The 23,177-nt window shown below is 48.6% G+C and overlaps 2 protein-coding genes across 3 annotated transcripts in view; one reads left to right on the forward strand and one right to left on the reverse strand.

Annotated features, from left to right (window-relative positions):
- EDC3 (enhancer of mRNA decapping 3) overlaps positions 1 to 9,856 on the forward strand; it is a 30,685-nt gene extending 20,829 nt beyond the window's left edge. Inside the window, exons 5-7 of the mRNA XM_067305240.1 lie at positions 1,926 to 2,079; positions 3,996 to 4,213; positions 5,399 to 9,856. Of these exons, the coding sequence (XP_067161341.1) occupies positions 1,926 to 2,079; positions 3,996 to 4,213; positions 5,399 to 5,733 (707 nt within the window). The 3' untranslated portion in view covers positions 5,734 to 9,856. The remainder of the gene's footprint in view (positions 1 to 1,925; positions 2,080 to 3,995; positions 4,214 to 5,398) is intronic.
- A 258-nt stretch (positions 9,857 to 10,114) lies between these two features.
- CLK3 (CDC like kinase 3) lies at positions 10,115 to 22,967 on the reverse strand. Of its 2 annotated transcripts, none has more exons than XM_067305273.1 (13): positions 22,898 to 22,967; positions 21,920 to 22,068; positions 19,154 to 19,367; positions 16,831 to 16,924; positions 16,491 to 16,557; positions 14,690 to 14,806; positions 14,026 to 14,192; positions 13,424 to 13,518; positions 12,926 to 13,055; positions 12,340 to 12,422; positions 11,866 to 11,945; positions 10,976 to 11,066; positions 10,115 to 10,524 (listed from the first exon to the last, which is right to left on the reverse strand). In XM_067305273.1, the coding sequence occupies exons 2-13, from the start codon at positions 22,066 to 22,068 to the stop codon at positions 10,339 to 10,341; spliced, it is 1,473 nt and encodes a 490-aa protein (XP_067161374.1). In that variant the 5' UTR covers positions 22,898 to 22,967; the 3' UTR covers positions 10,115 to 10,338. The 2 variants fall into 2 exon arrangements, with proteins under 2 accessions (XP_067161374.1, XP_067161375.1); XM_067305274.1 differs by lacking the exon at positions 22,898 to 22,967 and adding an exon at positions 22,722 to 22,739.
- Positions 22,968 to 23,177: the final 210 nt, after the last annotated feature.

Genomic DNA, 23,177 nt, shown 5'->3' on the forward strand with positions numbered 1-23,177 from the left:
TTTGTGGGGAAAGAATGAAGCTGTGCCACCTGGAGATGGGAGACAGCTACGGATATCCAGGCCTTGCAGGAGCATGTGTGAGGGGAAGAATGACTTGTATTTCTGATTCCACATCGGTGCTAATTCTCAAGCACAGAGTGAAGGGCAAGGAAGAGGTTTGGGTATCAGAATTGTTTTGGAGAAAAGCTGGAGTAAAGAGACTGATTTCTGCAGCTGAAGATGCTCAGGGATGTCTTGCTGGCTGCCCTAGTAGCTTTCTCACCTGTCTCTGGATCTTGCTGACCTGCTTCTTTCTCCAAGCACCGTGAATAAGCAACTGTTCTCAGTTTCCTGGTCCTTCACTGTTGCAACACGCTACTGAGCAATTGCTGTGGCTCTTGGAGCAAGCTGCCTTGCTGTGGCAAGGAATCCTTCGTATTTATTTCCAGGAGAGCTACAGATGTTACTGCAGGGTCTGTTTCTGTGAAACTGATGCCAGATTGGCCTGCTTGGAGAAGGAACATTTGAAGAATAGGCCAGAGAAGTTATTAAGGCTTGTTTTTCTTTCACCTGCTGATTCCGTGCAGCTTCACTATAGAAGTGAGCAGGAATGATGGTGTTGCTGCCCAGTGCAGGGAAGGATGCTGTTCTCAGCACTTAAAACCAGTCTTGTTTGTTTTTCCCCTGATCCACGTGCTGGAGCATTTCCTGGCTTACAGAGTGGCTGTGAAGAGCATCTGAGAACCTGTCTTTTTCTATGCGCTTAATTTTTTTTAGTTACAGAGTTCCCCCACTGCTTCGATATATTGTGATTCAACTTTTGTTTGAAAGCAGCCGTTCTGACCTGGCACGGCTCTGGCGGTGGGGACAGCTACCTAGTCATTGCGGGCTATCTTGTTTTATTGTGAGGTGTGAATTAGGGAACTGGAAGTTTGGAGTTGGGGGAGACCAGAGAAACATCTGGTCCCTGTCACTGACAGTAAGCATAAAGTCTCTAAGCTTTTTTGGTGGGAATATCTGGTTCACAGCTTCTCTTGTGACTTTTGCTGTGATGAGGAACACTTAAGCATGCTGAAGTGTGAGGTCCAGGTTAAAGTACTTTTGGCCTGGAGACCATTAAGAGTGACCTTAATATTCAATCTGTGAGTCAAAAAGGCTTCTGTAGGAGCTATTCTTTGCAAGGGAAACATGCAGTCTGTGTGTTCCGAAAACTTCCAGCTGCCCAGTGAATTTGCATGGAAATACGTATTATTTCAAGCCCAGCGGTTGTGTTTAGCTGTCACTGTGCTTCATGCATTCAGAGTGCAGCCAGCACAACGCTGCACAAATGAGCAGTTTCAGAAGCATCAGCTGCTTGTGCTGTGTTTGGAAGCTGCCGCTTGTGGACAGGGTGCCGTGGTCCAGCTGGGCAGTACAGACAGGGCATGAACAGGAGTTGAGGGAAACCCTTCTTCCCAAACTTGCTGCCTCTGCTGAGCTGGATTTGGTAGGAGTGCTACGGAGCTTGCAGGAATAACTGTATGTAAAAGATCGTTTTAGGCAGACTCCCCATTGCTTCCTGGCTGAACGAGGCAAGTTTCTTCCCAATTAGAGATTTCCAGACTCTCTTCTCAAATGCCTGGGGACAAGCCAGGCTTCAATGAAGCAGCTGCTGTTGTCTCCCTTGGGGTAATACTTGCAGTGGTTGCGAACAGAGTAAGCTGACTGCCTCTCTTGCATTAGTTTGGATTCATGTGATGGTCTCTCAGTGGGAATACGGCTTATTGGGAGTGCAGCTGCTGCCCCAGTCTTCAAAACTAGGCAGGCCCTTTGTAAGGGCTGCTAAGCCCTTTCGCTGTGGTCATTTACAAGGGCTGTCATATATAATCTTACCAGACTGTAGCATTTGGGGAAAATCTCTGATTATATCCCTTTGTCTTCCTCCCTCCCCTCTCTTTGAATCCTAGACTCTGGGCTGGTCGTTCCAAGCGTGTCGTACGAACTTCACAAAAAGCTGCTTTCAGTTGCCGAGAAACACGGGCTGACGCTGGAGCGGAGGCTGGAGATGACGGGAGTGTGCGCTAGTCAGATGGCACTGAGTCTCCTCGGGGGACCCAACAGGTAAAGCTGTTCCTTTGGCCCTGCTCTGAATTTGCCCCCCTTGAATCTCTAAGCAGAGCTCGCCTCTGTTATCTTGTTCCTCTAAGTGGCGGAGAAGTAGAAGAGAAGTTGAGAGGTTACTTTGGAGGTAAATGTAGTGTAAATGGCAGGAGGGGTCCACACTAGTCCCTGAGTGGTCCTGCAATTGGAGACGGCTGTGATCTGTCTTCCTTCCTCGCCTCTGAAAGAAACGCTCATCCAGATGCCTTGCCGACCTTGTGTTTTACTTCGTGTCATCCTGTTTCCAAATAATCGTGAAAATGTGTGAGGCACAGGCTCCTGAAGTGGGAGGAAGCCTGACGGCAGGTTTCCACATTCTCACTGCATTTTTTTTCTTCAGCCGCTCTTTGGAAAGGGCTGGTGAACATACTGTCTTAGATGACTTATTAAGGGCTGCTTCTTTGCTTCTGCATCCCAGAAGTGCAAGTGTCTCTTGGGTCAAAGACAAAAGAGATTTGTCTCTCCGCTTGCTGGGAAACTTAGCTTTGTGCAGATGAGACTCAAGGCAGATAAAAAATCATTTCAGAATTTCTGTGAGCTGATCCTTGTGTAATGAAAAAATAACCCCCCCAAACAAACCACCCCTAAACCTTTCCTTTGTTTTTATGTTACAGTTTAATGATGTCAATAAAAACAAAAGTCAGCTAGTGAAAACAAATGCACTGTTTACCTCTCCGCAATGTTAAATTAGCTTTTAGCCATCCTCGCCTAAATTGGGAATATTCTGCTCTTTGACGGGCCCAATTTGATGGAAGGCTAGGGTGCATTTACTCCTGTTTGCATGAGTAGATGTGCAGCCTCTTTTGAAGAGGTCCGCTTTCTGCGTGCACTTACCATACTTGATGTGGGCAGACTATTGCACATGTATTCTTATGTTGTTAGATGCTCCAAATGATTTGTTCTTTAAATGGAAGATAAGCCTTACCAGTCTCCATCTGTTCTAGCAGTAATGCTTTACCTGCAATCCAGGATCTTATCCCTTGATTGAAAGCAGGAAGCAATAATGTGCCATGTTGCACTGACCCTGTCAACTGAAAATATTAGTGTAAGCCACCCTTAATGGCTTGCAAGTCATTTAAATCAAAATAAATCAACTTTTATTTTGCAGTTGGTAGCACTTAGGGAGAAGAATTTTTTAACAACTGTGGCCCAACTGATGGGGCAGCTCACACCATATTTTTAAGGGTGTATGTGTAGCATTCCTAGTGTCTAACAGAAGCTTATCTACGCGTTGTGTTTCTTTTGGCAGCTTGGCTCTTGACCTGTTAGGCAGGAGGGTGGAAGACAAATCCATCCCGTCTTGCTCTTGCACCCGAAGCTTGTGATATGTGGAATTAGTTATAGTACTTTAAATAGTTGGTAGGACAGTTCCTGTGTGAAAACCTGGTGCCATGAGGTTTAGTTTTTTTTGTTTGGTTGGGTTTTTTTTGATGGCAGAATCAAGCTGCAAGCAGAGCTGATTTGTCCCTTGCGCTGGGTTCAGAGCACTCGCTGTTGTTTATTCTGTGCTGCATCAAACTCCTGCAGTTTTCAGTGTTGCCCTTCTAAAATCATAGTGACAGAGGGGGGGGAAAAAGCCTCCTAAAAGTGAAACTGCACAGAATTCAGGCTTGCTGCATGCCCAGTAAAAACGCCCCTGCTTTGAGACGTACAAGCTGACTGTAAAAGTAAAGGGGTTTTCAAGAGAACCTGCAAGCTGGGCAGCTTATCTAATGTTAGCGGCGCAAAAGGATGTGGTTCCTTTTTCTCCAGAGACAACGGAAGATTTGCAAAGCCCCAGTCGATTTGCATTTTACTGATTTTTCTCTTGCAGGAAGAAGGTAAGAGGTTCTTCGGTTTATTAACATGCCCCTTTTGTCTGCGTTTCTGCCATTCAGGCTGAACCCGAAGAACGTGCATCAGCGGCCCACGGTAGCCCTGCTCTGCGGCCCCCACGTGAAGGGGGCCCAGGGAATCAGCTGCGGGCGGCACCTCTCCAATCACGATGTCCACGTCATTCTTTTCCTGCCCAACTTTGTCAAGATGCTGGAATCCATCACCAACGAGCTGAATCTCTTCAGCAAGACCCAAGGGCAGCAGGTGTCCAGTGTCAAAGGTAAGCGAGGAGCACATCCGCTCGCTGCCCCCTCTGCGGGGTGCAGAGACCTGTGCAGTTCAGTTCCACAGTGCCCGCCCGGTCGGGCGGCACCACCTAGTGGCAACGCAGCACCGGGAGCCCGCTGATGGCTGGTCTGAGGCTGGTGGTACAGCAGGGACATGGGGCGCTCCAACAGCAGAGCAGTTGTGCTACTAAGACATTTCCAGGATAAATAAATACTGAAGAACTGCTATACGGACCTGAGTCAGACCAGCTGTTCTCTTAGGATGGTTGCCTTCTGTGTCCAGCATATCACAACTTGAAGTAAAGGAGCATCAAACTAGTGTTTCACACCAAGCAATCTTTGCTACGCTAGTCTCAGTAGCTATCAGAATTCAGATACCTTGAATTCCCCAGTATGCACTGAATCTCCCATCTTTTTGTGAGGGAGCTGGCTTGTATTTGTCCTTTCACCAGCATTATTTTCAAAAATGAATTCATTTAAACTTTCTGGGAGACACAAACCTGGGAATTAGGGCGCTGCACAATATTTTTGTTGTTGTGACAGGATGGGGGGGGCTGTGTTGTGCTGGCTGTGCTACTTGCCCATTATAAAATAGCCGTCCTTGCGCCAAGGATTTCATGATGCACGCGACGGAGGGGAATGCAGCAGGCATGGTGCAGAGCAGGTGAGCACCAGCAGATCAGCGAGACGGGCTGCGGCACACCAGCTGCCCTTCCATAGCACGGGTGATCAACATGCTCCGGAACAAAGTGCCTTTTTTCAGCTTACAGATTGCAAAGTGTCCCTTTTTTTTCTTTTCTGGTTTTTGTTGGGGAGTGAGCTTCCCTGCTTCTGTCTGCTGTTCATCGCTGCCAGGCTGCTAAGCCAGCTCAGCAGGTGGCATCTAGGACAGGACTGTCCAATTGCTGACCGCTTGATGAGATTTTTGTCCCAGTATCTGAGTCTCTGTGGATGTTCTCCAGCATGTTAAAGAGCTGTTACATACCGGCATCGGCGTTTTCTGCAGAAGGACAGCAACAGTAGTATGTAAGGCCAGACTGTACACAGTGAGACAGTGGGTGCTGGAGGCAAAAATAGGACTAGGAAAATCTCTGGCTGTGCAAGGAGAGAAGGGACTGAGCCTTAGTTGACGGTTTCACTCTGGTGCTGAATGCTCACAATGTCTGTTTTTCTTTCAGATCTCCCAGATACCCCTGTCGATCTAGTGATCAACTGCCTGGATTGTCATGAAAATGCCTTTTTGAGAGATCAGCCTTGGTACAAAGCAACTGTGGACTGGGCAAACCAGAACCGGGCACCCGTCCTCAGCATAGACCCTCCGATAAATGAAATGGAGCAGGGCATTGATGCCAAGTGGTCGCTGGCCTTGGGCCTGCCTCTGCCCCTGGGCGAGAGGGCAGGGCGCGTGTACCTCTGTGACATTGGCATTCCCCAGAAGGTCTTTCAGGAAGTGGGAATAAACTACCACTCGCCCTTCGGCTGCAAATTTGTCATCCCCCTGCACTCCACTTAGAGCCCATCCCGCCATACGGCTCTGAAGGGAGAGAAGAGAAGGAGGAATTCTGTTGAATAAGCTGTCCAGTGGATCCTGACTTGTAAACTCGTGACGCCTTAAGGATGTGAAGTTCTGGAGAGTTTCCTTCAAGAAGAAGCATTGTGTATTTAAAAAAAAAAAAAAAAGAAAAGGAAAAAAAAATTCATAAAATGAAACAAAAAAAGAAGGAAGCGAATGTTCCTGCAAAGCTGTTTTCATTCTCTTGTGCCAATGCATGAAGGAACGTGCAGGAAGAGGGTATCTGTCCCTGGCGAAGGCAGCTGTTGCTGCCCTGACCCAGCCTGGGGCTGTTTAATGAGGGGGTGTGTGGGGGGAGGTTCTGGTACAAGTGACAGATGGTTTGGAGACTTGAGACATGTTTTTCAGTCCCTCTGGGCAGATAGACCCAGCGAGGGTGCCCTTGGGGGAGCAGCCCCCCTCGATTGCGTAGAAATGCCTTTTGTTGCAGTCTTACGGGGAGGGAGGGTTTGGTTTTGTTCTGTTGTTCTTTTGGATTCCCTCTCCCCTGTTTTATGTTCACGAAGGCAACTGTAGCTCACTCTCCTTCTTGGACCCTCCATCCCCTCAAGGAGAAAGTTCCCTTTTTAGAAAGCTTGTGTCAAGAGCCAGAAGTTCTCAAGTAGCACATGCTCTGGGAACATTGGTGTCCTAAGTTAGGCCTTGCTGGCTTGTCCTCTGGCTCTTGTTTTTGGTTTTGTTTTGTGTGCTTGATGAACGACCCCCTGGTGTGGGGGAGCAAGGTGTGTCCTGGAAAGGAGCTCTTCCAGCCGGAGGAGGTTTGGCTTTTTTTGTTGTTTTTTTCCCCCCCTCTTCCTGGCACAGTGATTGAATGAATCAGGGAAAGCACGCTGGAGCAGGGTCGTGTTACTCTGACTTTTTGTTACTTGGTGTACGGTGCGGGTGGTGTTTGGGTGAGTTACTGGAAGCACTAGGGCACTGCAGTATTCCTCCCACACTCGGACGTGGCTTGGGAAGCAGGTGCCAAGATCCATTGGGAAGTAGGTCCCAGTAGATCCATTCATTCCCTTCAGGCACAAAGCCTGCGTGAAGGGAGAGCATGTGTGCCTCTGTCTGCGTGTGCCCGTGTGCTGAGAACCAGGTTGAAGAAGGCCTTAGGCCCTCAGCTCCCATTGATATTAACGGTAGCTGGGTACCTATTGCACTTCTGAAAAGAAACAAAATCTTCTCGCCTTTAATCTTGGCACCCAAGGATCACAGTGAGCTTGAAGTGGGAGCCTAGGACAGCTGCCCACCTCTAGTGTAGGCAGTGAAAGGTGGCCCAGATAGATAGATACTGTTCATGTTTTAGGATTCATTTTCATGTATATGCAAAGGGGAAGAATGAACACAGTTTTATATCCCTCCATGCCTGGAGGCCGAGGATGAGGGTCCACGCTGGCCTGGTGCCCACGTAAGGAGGCAGGGCTGCAATACAGGCTAGGAGACTGGGCAAGGCTGGACTGCAGTGGTGCTTGCAGTGTTGTCCTCACATGCCCTTGCCCACTGAAATCTGGTCCCTTCTGCTCCAGGCATTGCTGTTTGTAGTGATCACTGTCATATTTTGCCATCAGAAGACGTTGCTGTGGGGGCTGCTCCCCTCCCCCTGGAGCGGTATGGCAGGAGGTTCTCGTCTGAAATACGGCAGGGAATCTGCCCCGTGTTGCTTTGCTAACCGGCCTTGTGCTGCACTGACTTCCCATATGTTACTAAAAGTGTTTTGGGGGATCTTTTTCCGCATTCCTTGTGCTGCCCAGGGGGAGTCCTACTCCGGTGCCTAGAGTAGAGACAAGCTAAGAAACTGTTGGCTGGCTTTGGAAATTGGGTGTGCTGGATCCGCTCTTGCTCTCTGAAGGTGCTGAATTAGGCTGTGTGTGCTGTAGCTAACCCAGGGGAAATGCTGAACCTGGGGTGACATAGGAGGCTCTGAGCACGAGTGGGTCCCCTCAAATGAGGCAGATGCAAGGCCAAGGGCCCTGCTCTAGCAGCCAGGTGCTTGACTCCCTTCCTGCTTGCTCCTGATGCTGTTAGCATAGGCAATGCTTGAAGTTCTGCTTTTTTTTTTTTTTTTTTTTTTTTTTTTTCCCTGCCCCCAAAGCTTTTGCTGGTACCTAAATGTAATGTAGACCCTGTTCTGGGCAGCTGTGGAGAATTTGAGCTTCAAATGGTGCCTTTCCTCTGGGGGAACTGGATTCCTTTCAAGGCTGAAGTTGTAGGGGCAGCTGGTGTGTGCGGAAATATTGGACCTACTGTTTTAGCTGTTCTGTAACTGTACGTGTGAGGGCGATAAGCAGGTAGGAGTCCTCCTTAACAAAACTGTTGAGCCATTTGTGCTATGGGTGATGATTCTGAGCTGTAGCTCACGCGCTTGTCTCTACCCTTCGTCTGCTTAGAACAAAGGCCAAGTGTATCAAAGGAGGAGGGAAGAGACCTCCTTGGCTGAAAAGAAGCAACTGAGTAATTAATTTGCCTGAAAACCCTGAGTTATCAGGGAGGATCCACCCCCATGTTACCCTCTAGTACCACTGAACTGTTTCTTCTGAGAACGCGGCAACCAGCTGCTTCATACTACAAACATGAGACTTGTGAGCACTGGGCTAATCCCTGCAGTGTGCAGGTGTGTAAGGTCTCAGCTACAGCACTTCCCCTGCCAAACTGCATCGAACTCGCCATATCTACCTCCGCAGGATGAAGGGCTCTGCCCCTCTTGGTTTCTGTGAGCTTCTTACCCAGCTGAGGGTTAGACTACTGAACCATGTCCACTGGCTTATGCTGAACGGCCTTAGTGCTTACACTGAGCCTCTCGCTGACTTTTGTGAAGTGTCAGTATGCTGACTGGGTGTAGCTCTGCCCTCGAGTTGGTGTTCCTCTTCCATAGGAAGGACAGAGCAAAGTCTCAAGCACCTATTCCTCAGGTGAACCGTGTTTCAGCTTGAACTGTAATGACATTGAACAAGCTGTGGTTCTGACTCAACCCCTGTTGGTAAGGGACAGCAATGGGGTTGGTAATTTAAAATACAAATGCAAGGCTTCTTCTGTCTGCCTTTTATTTCTTGAACTGTTTCAGTTAGACCTAATCTTAACTGGGCAGAGGAGCAGCAGCTGGGTTAAACAAGGTGGAAGAGCATCCACTGGTCGTTTTGTAGCAATGATGTTAGTTCTAGTCCCCTTATTTTCACCTTCCTTGCTCCAGCCACTTGATAAGAGAACCTGCTGTTTAAACTTCCTGCTTTCCTTGAACCAGGCTGCAAGCATTTCTTGGCTTTTCTGGATTTGGCTATTAAACTGTAGATTGTACACTTAGGAAGTTAAAGTGTAAAGTGTTCAGGGCTTAATCACAAGGTCCTTTTCAGCTTCTATGCCACTGGCTGCGGTGGCTGCAGAAGGGCACTGAAACGGGTGAAGACACTTTTGCAGGGATGGCAGCTGGGATCACGTCTATACTCACTGCTGCACAGCTCCAGGAAGCACTAAGACTCCATGTGTTGCCAGCCATGCAGCAATATGGTTCCAGAAGTTTAAGCAAAAATACAGTGGGCAGTTTTACACAGCAGGGGTGTGTGTGTAAGCTTCTCTTGTAAGGGAAGTGTTTCCTAATACTTACCTGTGCAGCAGGGAGCTTTGGGTTGTGGCTGCACAGCTAAGCTTCACATTGTGCTCACTTTCCTAGGATGAGAGTAGATGTGGGCACTTGACTGTACTTTTCCTCTGAGACAAAAGCTTACTTGAGGAAGGAAACACAGGCCTGACCCCCAGGAAAATGCATCTCATACAGGTGGGAGCGCTCTGCAAGACCAAGAGAGGGGTCTGGCCTGTCTTCTCCCCCTTTCCCCCCTATTGCCAGAGTTAATTTAAAGAATGCAACACTTTTTTTATCCATGTTTGAGATATAGATAGTTTCTACCACAACCTTAACCACCATCATAGGAACTGCCCATGAGTGCTGCTCTGGTCACTAACATGTGAAGATCACTGCACTATGTAACTGCTTGATATTCCATTTGTGACCTAATGTTTGTAAAGACTAATTCCTGCCGCTACTGGGGGATGCCCTGAAATAAAGTGCAACTATTCATGTGTGCTATTCATGTGCAACTATTCATTTGTCTGCTACTACTCTAGAGCCTGATAACACATCTGGAACAAGCCTTCCCCCTGCTCTACACAGGGACAGAGACCAGGGAGAGTTTAGCCCACTCATCCTCACTTTTTGCCCTCCACTGAAACAAAGATGCCTGCAACTTAGATTCCTGATTATTTTTCTACACCTCCATCTTTCTTTCTTTGCAGAAAAGAGAAGAAAGCTGGGAGCACAACACCCTATGCATGCCTACAAGGGAAGTATCAAACAATAAGAAACACTTTATTTTAACTTTACAACATATAAATAGACAAATCTGTGCTTTCCAATGTAGCTTTTCTTCCCCTCCCCTATCCAGGGTCCATGTCACAGTGTGCACCAGTACCTCTGAACTCTGTGAGAGAAGAGGGTGACCAGAGCTGAACTGCAGAGGCTAGACCAATCTGGTATATACAAATCCAGCAGGCAATCACCCACCCCAACTGTCATCTGCTCAGGTCCCGGCTTGCGCTTCGACCGCACAGCATCCTTTCCTCTGCAGATAGGCCAACAAAAAAGGGATGCAGGAGGGCTTCAGAGAACGTGATCCTCTGGGAAGGGTCAAATTCTAGCATCCTTCTCATCAAGTCAAAGAGCTGTGCATGTTCCAGCGAGTCATGCAGCATGTATGTCTGAAACAGAACAGGGCAGGAGAGAGAGATGTAACACTCCAGTAACAAGGCCTCGATCTGCTTCTACCTCCTAAAGCATGGAGAGGCCTGTGGCTGCAATTATGCTGCCAAGAGAATCCACTAGTCCCACACTCTTCAGTCCACCACTGCCTGAACTCTGAAATTGAGGTGATTTGATGCTGTAGGAGATGCCAAAACGAAGACACTGCATTCTGCTGCAGCATGGCAAACTAACAGCTAGACATCGCAACACTGACCAGGGAGGGGAACTGCACAGCAGTTCCACCCCCAGGAGCGCACACATGTACACACCCACCCACCCACACCCCTTTAACAGCATCCCAGGCCCCTGGAAATCCACACCTGGCTCTGGCAAGGGCCAGCCTGAAAGGGCAGCACAGCTGTCACCTGCTCCAGAGCTAACCTCCACCAGCAGCTGAGCACTACCTACCCGCAGGGGCTTGCAGTTCTCTTGGACATATCTCCCATCTGACGTGTTCTCATCCCATACCAGGTTCCCGTTGTGGAAGTATTTTTGTTTCCTATGAGCAAGGGAAAGTGGTCAGTAAGGCTATTTTGGGGGACATCATATGCAGAAGATCTTATCCACACAGGCAGAGGGAAAGCAGCAGCCTGTAAGATTCAATGATGATGCCTCCCCAGATTCTGTACCTCTCCATCTCAGGAGACGAGCAAAATGGTTACTCAAGAAGAGAAACAGAAAGCCAAGCCAGACTCCCTTGTACCTGAAGAATAAAACATTTCATCCATATGCTTTAGAGGGGTGAAAGAAGGAAAGCTGCTGTTTCTCAGAGTTGCAGAGGAAGAGCCACAGAGCAGGGAACTGTTTCCATGATCCAAAGAGGCCACGAGCAGGACAGGAATACAGCTCACCCAGTTCCCTCACAATGCAAACTACAGGCAGCTACTACACTAAAAAAAAGTCCCGTTTGGCTTGAGAAGGATTAAGAATTGCTTGAGGTGATGGTTTCTCAGCAATAGCTGCCCATCTCAACACACATACAGCACCACAGCTCCCTTTAGGTTAAGCCTTACAGGCTTAACACTATAATCTCTGCAATAGATAAGCTGCTCAATCATTTCCCCTAAAGCTTGTGATCAAGCTCACAAAAAAACAACCCCTTCCCCCCCCCCCCCCCAACACACACACAAACACGCCACCACACACCCTCTGAAACTCTTTTCTAGACTCCATGAAGTCTCCCCAGGGTTATAACCACATAGCGGAGACCTGGTATGTGGACAGAGGATTGATATTCTGACTAATTCACCACTACAAGCAGTTGACTGGACTGTCAGAGTTCAGGAACAGATTCTTACCGGGTTTTATGAATCATGTGAGACGGAATTGGCCCAAGGATTTTTTCCATCATGACAAGATGTTCACGATTCTCATGGGTCTGCAAAAGAAGAGAGCAATGGTGCATTACTTTACTTAAGAACTTGGAGATCTGACAACAAAAGGTCTGTAACCTGTACAAGTACAGGGTGAGATGAGACAAGCTTCAGTCAGGAATGATGCAGGTCCCTTCAAACTTCATTTTCTCTCTCTCATTTTCTATTCTTCACAGGTACAGTGAAGAAACCAAAGCGATCTGAACCTTGTCCTTTCAGTAAGTCATGAGTCCTCAACCTACAGGCTTTCCGGTGCTTATTCTAGCACGTAGAAAGTCAATTTCTGATTTTCAGTGCCTGGTCTGCATTTCCCTTCCCTCCATCTAAGCACTAGCCTTTTTAGATATTAAGGCTTCTTAGTTTGGTCAAAGGGTACAAAGCTTTTTGCAAGAGTCATACCTGAAAGAGCGTGAAGCCACGGTAATACTCAAACAAAATGCAGCCGGTACTCCAGACATCACACGGCTGTGCCCAGCCCAGCTCTGCAAAGAGAATAAAGCTAGCTTTGAGCTCCCAGCAAATCCCACCAGATCTCTCCTATTTTATTTTTAGGACTGCAAGCACTGGATGAAGACAGACCTAAAGTTATCTGTGCATTCTGCAGGGCTCTGCGCTGGCAAGTGGTCTCACAAGAGACAGGCACTTCCATTTCAGCTTGTGCTGACCCCATGCTCCCTTGGAGCCAATCTGAGCACCTCACAAGTCTTACTGGCATTTCTTAGCCCTCTGTACTCCCAGTGAAGGGCATACACTATCCATGGGTAATTTTCATGCAGTCAGGGCCTTGGGACCACTGAGGCGGTGGAGCATCTTGTCTCCCACAGAGGTGACATCACAAGCTTACTTTCCTTCACATGGAACAAGCCATGTTCAGAATTGAGCTCTTTCAGCTCATTTTCCTATAGACGGCATCATCCTACAGCATCCCTGGGACAACTGTTCTCCTTCACCTGGCTAAGACTCCCAAAATCCCAGCACTACTCACCGAGGATGACTTCTGGTGGACGGTAGTGCCGGGTAGCAACAATAGTGGTGTGGTGTTCGTGATCAAAAGTGGCACTTCCAAAGTCCGCCACACGGATGCTCGTGTTCCTAACAGATTTCTCCTCACAGCTCTGCAAAGAAACAAGCAGTGCTCAGTGCTTCCAATAGCTGGTTCAGGATTAAGGTAGGCTTTGAGAGGAGTCCCAGAACCGCCATGTCTGCATTAGTAATCAGAAGGACTAGAACTGTGAAGCTTTGAGCTCTTTACATCTCTGATCAGCATTAAGGAAAGCAGCTGAGTGCTCCACTTTATGGACTAGAACCACCAAAGCAGAACCTACTGGAAGATGTGGGAGAAGGAAAAGACCCAACTTCCAGTTTGTTCTAACTAAACAGATCTCTGAGGCCCCTTAGGGCACGTACAGAACAAGGAAGATCCAATTTCTGCCAGAGGCAAGCTACTCCTGTTCTATTCACCCCTTTTTCAGACATAACCCACCTTCTTCTCATTGTACAAAGTGTCAAAATCTGAGTTGACAAACAAGATGTTTTCCGGCTTGAGGTCAGTGTGAGTCAGCTGGTTGTCATGTAAAACTGCACAAGCAGGAAAGAGAAAAGAAAGAGAGATTTATAAGAAGAACACACACCAAACCATCTATACAGCTCTGCCCAGCGAGCCAAGCAAAGCACCCTCAGCCCCCAGAGAAGCTCCAGCTCTGGACTAGAGCAGCCACGCACTGGACACCCTGACAAACCAGCTCCTTCTCAGCTCTTCCCAAACCATTCTGGGGAGCACATCCTAGCCTAGCTAGGTATTTCTGACACGGACAAGGCACCTTTTATAAAGGACAGCTTACAAGTCTCCCTTCCGTTCCTTTCAGAAGGAAAAGGAAGCATGCCTAAAGACTGCTGCTCCAGATCCCTTCCCTGCTCCATCCTCCACAGACATCAACATCTCACATCTTTTTATAAGCTTCACACAAGGGGAAAAAAATACCTAGAATATTCAGCTACTATTAATGCCTGGGTAGAACAAGCAAGTATTGAAGGACAAACAGCTGCTGGCAAGCCCAAAGGCCGGCCCCAGCCGGGGTAACTTACATCTCAAGGCATGGCAGAGCTGGTAGGCCATGTGCCGAATCTGAGGGAGAGGGTATGGCTGGAAGTTATTCTCCTTCAGGAACTCAAAAGTGTTCTTGCCTAGAAGCTCGAAGGCAATGCACATGTGGCCATGGAAGTTGAACCAGTCTGACATCAGGACACACAAGCTGCAGAGAGAAGGATGTGAGGATTAATCATCATTCAGGGACCTGCCAGAACAGCGGTTTTCCCAGCCTTTGCCTACTTCAGAAGCGGCTGGTAAGCAAATGCTCTGAGCCAGCAGATTCAGAAGCACAGCAACACTTCTTGTTCCACAGGAGAGACCTCCCCTTGCTCAAACACCTTTTTATATAAAGATCTCCAACTCAAGTGGGACAAGGCAGCAAGCTCTTCTCAGAAGAGAAACTGGGTTAACTTATCCTTACTATGAACTGGCACGACAGTTGCTACAGTTACATATGCAAATACTCAGTAGGAGCATTTGCATATGTAAGTAGAGAAAGGCTTTCTTCTTCCAAAAGGCAGAAGACAGTTCTTTTTTTACACAGGAGGCAAGCAGTGGGTATTCCAGTCCTAAGCCCAGCACTACTCTACACACTGTCTACACAGATGGCTTGTCTCTAGAAGGAGTACTGACTACCTTGAAGCCTCTGTAGGAACTTACAATTTGTTCTCCTTGTCCTTCTCTTTGATTTTCTTCAGGACATTGATTTCCAGCCTGGCTGCTTCTCGGTACTTTCCAACATTTTTTATGATTTTCAGTGCCACCTGAGATTTGCCTCTGTAAGGAATGAGACAGAGGGATGAAGTCAAAGAAAAAAAACAAGATCACCTCCACAGACACATCCTCAATCCACTGAGAATGCAGATCCTGAAAAACATGACTAGAGTAACTGGGAGGGGAAGAGGTTTAGCCAGTTCTGGGTCCCAACTCTCCTCTCGAGATTTGCCAAGGATTTACGCCATTGTCCAGGAATGTCCCCCAGTTTATTCTGGAACAGAGAACCACCCCCCTGGGCTTGAGGGGAGATCCACACACAAGAGGTGGATCTGACACACCCTTAGCTTTCCCCACCTGCCTTCAAGAGCTTCCTTCTCCCATTTGTTTCAAGACAGCTTTGGCCCAGATCTGAAGCAGCTGCCTGCTTGATGGGAGTTAGGTGCTCAGGAGGGAATATGCACAGAGAAGGAACTTCACTCGTGCAGTCTTTGGTAGGGACAAGAGCTTCCCCTTTGCCAAAGTCCAGCTTTGCTATGAGATGGTCCACAGCTGGGAGTCCCAACCATTACCAATGTTTCAAGTTAACCAGAACACATCTGTGATTTGAGTATACATGAACCAGTGTGGAAACCCAAGAAAATGAGAAGTAGTTTATTTATCCTGCAACGAGTCACAGAGCTACACAAATTGCCACCAAAACTTTATTTCTACCTTAGTAAAGGCCAAGACAGAAACTCACTGGGATGAAGGGGAACAGTCAAACAGCAGTGGAAGTGCCCAGACAGCAAAGAGGACATTGCAGTAGCCTTTAGGGCTGTATGGAGTTTCCCCAGAGTACACAACAGACCATGTTCCCGCTGACTTCCTTTAGGTAAGCCATGCCACACTGCACATGCCTTTCAGAGAGACCTCTGAGCAAGCACATGGCAATCGCTAAATAAGAAATACTAACGGGCAGAGGGAGGAGGTAACCTTCAGCAAGCTTGGGATGAGCATATGATAGTGTGTGGGGGGGGGAAAAAAAAAGCCAGGTCACTGGATAACAAATGGGAGGACTGGATGTTCTGCCCTCACCCCAACCTTGTCCAGTAGTTAAATACTCAAATTGAAATTCAAAGTGAAAGTCTATTATTGCTCAGTAACATTCCTAAGAAAGCTGCAGAAAGCCCTGCAAATACACCGTGTCCTGACACAGCAGTTGATAAGGTCACCGTGACTCCGGCAGACACCTCCTCTCCAACTGTGCCAGAGAGATTTCTGAAGAGGCAGGAGGATCCCAGTAGCTCCTGCACTACGCTTATCCCACGGCTCAGAGCCAGACGGAAGGTCAGGAAGAGACAAGGATGAAGTGTAATTGCAGGAGAGGAGAAAAGAAAAACAGTACTCTGGCAGATTAAGTGTTCACTTTCCCCAGCTGACTGTCCCATCCCTCTGCCAAAATTCACTGCTTTTACAGTAGGGCAGCAGAACAGAGTCTGTGTCTAAGCCCTCAGCTGCTGAACTCCCCTGCTTGGCTTAACACATCAGGTTGCAAGCTTGGATGGCTGAGGTATGAACAAGGCCCCTTTCTGCTTGCTAAGAGAAATAACTTCTACCATGGTGACAAGGGGGAGGTGACAACACTTCAGTCCAGCAGAGTCCCAGGCCCACACAAAACTGGCAACATTAATCCTGCCACACTTGCGAGTGTCTGAGCTTGTTCCACAAAGGACAGGAAAGTCATCTGGAAGTGAAAGTTGCCCACCTGGCATGGTCCACACACTCCACAACCTTGCCAAAAGTGCCTTCGCCAAGGCTGCCGACAATTTCATCTAGGAGAGAAAACAAGAGCGGATGTGAACTTCCGAGGCTTGGCGAGAGCTGAGGTCCTGCAATTTCACAGCAATAAAATGTCAAAACAAAAATTGTCTCTCACTGCTACACTCTTTAAAACTCAAGTGTCTATTGTCTGCCTCAGGCAATTATTGATCAGTCCATTTATAAGCAATAAACACTAGAGACCCCTCCAGTACAAAAAAAGAGAGATCTTGTCTAACATGGGGATAGAAAGTAGAGAGGTAAAGTTTTACGAAAGGTGGCTGTACATCGCTCTTGGAGCCAATCGCCGATCCTGCACACCAGGTGGCCTTCTTTGTCATCTTCCACGCTTCTGCTGCGCTTACTGCTCTGTTGGCTTCTCTGTACACACCGCCCCCCGAAACGGCATACGACCAAGCGCACACAGCGGGCAGTTCCGAATGGCAGATTGTGTTGTCATTCAAAGGTGGAGACGACGGTGCGTCGGTGGTTGGATTTTCCAGATCCCAGCATTTCATAAGGCACACAGCATATATAACGATAGGGATATTGCAAGGGACACGTCAAGACACAAACTAACTTCAAAACAGAAAAGTAATCAACAGCTACAGGTATGTAAAGAAAACTCTCTCATTAGCTACAGTGTCTGATGCAGCAGCCTCTAAGCAGGAAAATGCCCCCCTCTTCTCTGAAGGGAAGCAGCAGCTGGGTAGCTCCAGTCAGTGGTTTGGCACCACCATTCCCCACGAGATTTGCCACAGAGGAGCAGCTTCCTCTGTAGCACCAGAGGATGCTACCAGAGGAACGAGGTGGAAGAAGAACAAGGGCTTTGCCAGAAGAACGTCATTTTCTCCGCTGGCAAACATGACGATGGGTATACAAGTTGTCAGTTTGGACAAGCTGTCCAGTAGAAGCCAGAGTAGCAGTTCTCCCACTGCGTAGTCTGCTCTCTTGTACCTCAATTAATAGACCACCAGCTACGCAGAGACGTATCCTGCCCCTGCTACGAATCAGCCCTTCCCTTCTTCACAGAACCAACAACAAAACTGATCCTACCTCTACAAGCCTGACTGAATGCAAACAGACCTAGTATTGCACGTCCGTCTTAGGATGCAAATTTAAGCCTGGAAGAACTTTAGGAACAGGACAGAGAGTGTTTCACTCATAACATCCAGTGTCCACTGAAGGTAAGAGGTCACAATCACCCCTGCTACTACTAGCTTCTACTGGAAAACCAGCCGAACATTGCCAGAAGGATCCAGGGACCACAAAGCAAACTGTCCCAATACCTGAACTTTTCTATTTAGCCTTAAAAAAAAAAAAAAGAAAAAAGTTACAGTCTCTGAAGCCAAAGAAATGCTAACAATGCTCTACACTTCCATGCCTGAGCTTCCATCCATCTTCTCTACTGCACCCCGCACCCCCCTACCAGTCCAAAATTACGACCTACAAACAAACCCTAAAAAGTGAGCTGAAACGGAGAAGAAGGTAGAAAGAACAGTTGAGACAGCTGTGAGACTTCAAAGGATTTAGATCACACCAGCCAAAACCTGCACACTGTACCACCACACACACACACGCAAACAGTCTTGGAAATGTTTTAATCATAACTTTGCCTTTTTCTAAGACTCAACTTAAAAAGTCAACCGGAAAGAAATAAAACGAGGAAAGCAACAGACCATCAGAAGTTCCAAGCCATGCAGCTATCCAGTATAACTGCAGGGATCAGGACTTGGTCACTTGGTTGTAATAATATCTAAAAACAATGAACTTGTGAACGACAGAAGCGTTCCTTACTGGAGCGAGAGAAGCACTGACATTTGGTCTGATACCTCACAACACTTCCAGGGCATTCCAGGTCTTGGGACAAGTCTCCCCACCCAGTGCCAAATATTTCCTGTTAATCCTTCAAATATCTAAGGCAAGGGATAACACGTTGCATTATAATTAGAGTGGAAAACACTGAAGTTTTCAAAGAAGCTCAAGTCCGAGGACACTCATGTGAAAACAGGCAAAGAGGACATGTGCATGTTCTCAAAAGGTGAAAGCCTCTAAGTACTGTGGGACAGGAGTTAATAACCACATGGCTAATGACTCAGAAGAGTAAGCCTTGATACAGCTGATGGATCCCATATGGTACAGGATCCCGGCACAAGTAAACCAACATGCCTTCACAGGAGTGCTTTGTACCGTCACTGCGTACCAAAACCCCCCAAAGCAGCATCGATATGCAGAAGTGAAACCCTTGTCATGTGTAAACCTTAAAATGACCGATACAGCAGCCAGCCTGGCCTGCATCCAAGGCTCAGCCTTGTCAACGCATCACGCGTTCGCGCCAGCTGAAGCTTTCACCGATCCCCTCCCCTGGCCGTAAGAACACAAGCTTAGTTTCCTCACATATAGAGCTACAGGGGCTGGACTAGTAAAACCCAATAGCTACAAATGCTTCCAGCTTAACAAGACACAGATTTGGGACTATACATTCCACATAATCAAAACAAACACAAAAATGGGATTAGAGGTACTCACCCAGAGTGTTCAGAGCTGAAAGGAGGTAAAAGAACAGTTAAAAACCTGAACAATCCTGAACTTGTTCTGGATGCTACTCACCGAGGAGGCACTGCTACAAGACCTGGTCCTGCGTTTCCGGCAGTGATGTTGATGCTTCTTTGCGCGGTGCTGCTCTCTGCCTCTGGATCGCCTCCAGTTCCGTGCGCGGGTCGAATAATAGTCGTCTCCAAAAGACGGGCTTCGGTCTTCAAATCTGTAGGTGTCGCTGTCCCGCCTGTCTCTGTATCTCCTGGGGTAAGGCATCCTGTCATGGCTGCATTACAAACAGAAACCCCTTTAAAAACCAGAAGAGCGGGAAAACCAAACCAGAGTCCTGCCGACAGGAAGAGCTCTTCTTCCCACTACCTGGTGGCAGGGAAACAACAGCAACATCCTACCTTCAAACAACCACCCTGCTACAGCTCAAATGCTGACCGCTTTTCAGGCAAGTTTCTCAGGTGAGAAGGAGGAGAAGGTTAGCTAAAGAAAACAGTGTGGCATTGCCACATTTCAAGAAGCCAGGGGGAAAACCACTCACATACTCAGAGCTAGATTTGAGCCGCCTGCCTTATCTGAGCCACCTCCACCACCATATGCAAGTATTTTTCTAACATCACTTCTCTTCCCCCAGGAAGGAGTCTCATTAGTTTTTACACAAATGAGAGTTGAACGCAGCAGGAACGCACTAGTCGTCCCCCCGGTGGGGATCAGAGTCCCCTAAACACGAAGTCTTCAGTGTACGCATGCACAACAACTCAACAGATCAGTAGTGAAAGCCACACAGAAAGTTTGGGCTCTGCAGTTTAGCCAAACCTCTGCCTCCAGTGACAACCAAGGGTTGCAAATACATTAAGGTAAACCGTGTGTTATGAAGGGCCACAAGACAAAGGTTCTCTTTGTCAGTAGTTATAAGCTGTTTTAGGTAGTGTGTGTGCAAATTGACTGAAGAACATGAACAGCTCCTCTGTGCTCAGTTAGAGAGCATCTGGGAGTTGGAAGTGCCTCAAGCTAGGACCGCAATTCCGTAACTCCTGCTTTTTGCTCTGCAGGTCCTAGTTCAATCCCATGGGCTTTCCTGGCAGAACTGTTAAAGTTACATTCTTAAACAGTACAATAAATATGGTATCACTTAACTATGGTTTGCCTGTACCTCCAAAAGCATGACCCTCTTCCCCACCCCAACAGTTATTCTTGATCTAATAAAATACTACCTTCCCTGCAAGTCTTGTTTCACATGTCATTGAATGAGAAGCCAGGGTTTAAGCAGGAGATGTTGTAACTTAGAGAAAGAACAGCATATTGGCTTTCCATGAGAGAAAATAAACACAAAGTGTGATCAACAGCAGTATTTTGAGCACATGACTGTCCAGCTTGATGCTGTCTTATGCACCTAGCTGAGAGCAAAGAGCAACTGCATCTCTGACCAACACCTTGTGGCAACTGCTCCACTCTGGAAATAGGAGCTTTTGTTGTTTTCCCCCCTCTACCTTGGCAACAGTCAGCTCTCTTGCTGACAGCTTAACAATACACAGATGTGTGTGCAGTAAGCAGGTGGTTCATTTCGTCTTGGATCAAGAACAAATAGCTTCACACAGTCTGCCAAAACAGCAGCAGCTTTAGGTCACCACTAAACTATCCAAAACAAACAAACAAAACCAAAATAGAGCTTTATTCCAACACCAGTACTCCACTCGAAACATACCTTTGTGAAATTTCAGCGTGAACTTTCCAGACACAGAGGATTCAGAAACAACAGTGGAGAATCTGAAGGGCTCAAATACTGAGGAGACCAACAAACCTGTAAGAGGCTCACAGTCTGAGCCTCGAGGGGCAAAAAGGTTTTCACCCAGCAAAAGATGGTTTTTCATCCAAATCTGTTCCTAATAATCCATTAGATGAAAATGGAAAAGTCCATTGTGTGCATCAGTTGTATTTCACAACGCACATCTTCCAAGTAAACAAAAACCACATCCAGGACAGAAGTTAAACAATAGAGCATTTAAGGAATTTAAAAGATGAACTCAGTTCCCTTTTAGCTGCACCTGTCCTGTTAAAGTCTCAGTCGCTAGCTGAGCCAGTGCAACAGCACCCGGACACGCTCCAGCACCACCGAGCAGCGAGGACAACCAACCTATTTCAGTTCCCCACCGTGAAGTATCAGCCCGCAGCTCCCTATCAACACTCCTGCCTCTATTCCAGAACCCTCACCACAGATCCTTTTATCAGATCATAGTCATCCATTGTGCTTTCAGCACCTGTGTGCTAATTTGTTTGTTCCCGTGGCAACACTGAACAAAAGGATCAAAATTAAAATCCAGGGCCAGAACAGGAAAGATCAGTTAGCATTATGGTATAAGAGCAGATATTTATAATTCCTTTCTGGCAGTATAGGTGAGGTAAAAGAATTTTTACTTTGAGTTGTAATTTCAGAAGAAAACGGGTTGTCAAGAGAGAAAGACTTTAATGCCTCTGTAGCATTAGAGCTGGGAAACATGATTCCAGGGCAGACTGTTCTCTCTCATTAATATTAAAGACATGCCATTATTTTGGGAAGAACTTTTGGCTAGATAGAGAGGCAGAAATGCATAAGAGAAGGCAAACAAATAAGCCATTTACCTCCATCTCTGGGATTTACAGTTTTAAAGCTCATCCACAATCAGGAAATGAAACCTGTCACCACTCAATGCCAGCTCTGAAACATGATCAGGATCAAAGATGACTATATATCAAGAGCATAATCTCGCCTGCACCACAGCTGTAGCCATGTGCCAATGCCAGAGCAGGTGCCTAGCAGAAGTGTCAACCTTTGATGAAACCAGCTCTTACCTTCTAGACCGTGATCTCCTCGGAAGATCCCTCCGGGGTGGGTATCGCAACCTTCCATCGTAGTCTCTGCTACGAGACCTCTTCCTCTTCCATTTGTGACCCAAGTAGGTCTCCTGCTCAGGGGACCGGTATCTCTTACAGTGATGCATCTAAGGACATCAGAAATTTCCAGCTTAGCACCTGCTCCAAACACTCACTGGTTCGTGCTCTAATCACTTCCTGGAAGAATCACAAAGCTTCTTATCCCACCAAACAAGAAGGACGAAGACAGAGACCGCCCTAAAGGGTGCAGGAAAGAGCTGTGAAAGCCACAGCAAAAATTCCCACAGAAATTGGGATGAGGAGACCTCATTAGGTCTCCGCAATTAGGAGACCTTCACAACAGACTTGCACAACGGTTGGGGCTGGAAGGGACCAAGTACCAGACCTAAAGCAACTTTGGTAGAAGCATTCTTGTGAAAGAGCAAAAGTCTGAGCAATTAACATCGGGAAGCGACACCTCAGCGACTAAAAGCGAGGTGGAAGCAGAGAGCTCAGGCCAGCTGCGCCTGGACCCTTCGCCGTGTTACTACCGCCGCGCAGAGGGGAACGGCGCTCTCGGAGGCCGCCCCAGCGCCGGGCGCAACGCGCTCGCCTCGCGTCTCCCGCAAGTCCCCCCGGGCCGGGCCGGGCCGGGCCGGGCCGGGAGCGGGGTCGCCCGCTTCGCCCCGCGGCGGCCGCGGCTCCCTCGCGGCGGCGGCCGGGCCGGAGCCGTTGCCGCTCGCGGGCCGCCCGCCCGCCGCCGCCGCCGAGCGGAACCCACCGTCGGAGCCGCTTGCGCCGGGGGCTACAGCCGGGGGCACCGGCCCGAGCAGCGGCGGCGCTCAGAGCCCCCCCGCGGGCCCCGCTCCCCGCCGCCGCCGCCCTGGGCCCGCCCGGCCGGGACCCCGCGGCCCACCCCACCCGAGCGCCCTCGCCCCGCCCCGCGGCGCCGCTCACCGCCCCCGCGCGCCCCCTCAGCGCCGCGCTCGCCGCTGCGGCCCTGCCCGGCGCGGCCCAGCAGCGCCCGCCGCTCCCTCTCCCGCTTCCGCTTCCGCCGCTCGCCGGCCCCGCCCCGCCCCGCCCCGCCCCGCCCCGCCCCGCGCGGCGCCGCTCCGGCCGCTCCGGCCGCCGCCTCTGTGGCCCGGCGGAGGCGCGTTAACCCCTCGCTCGCCGCGGCCGCCGCCCCGCAGGGCCCGGCGCGGCCTGGCGGCTACCGGGGAGCGACCGCAGCGCGGGG

This window comes from Apteryx mantelli, chromosome 15, assembly GCF_036417845.1.
Source record: "Apteryx mantelli isolate bAptMan1 chromosome 15, bAptMan1.hap1, whole genome shotgun sequence".
NCBI lineage: Eukaryota > Metazoa > Chordata > Aves > Apterygiformes > Apterygidae > Apteryx > Apteryx mantelli.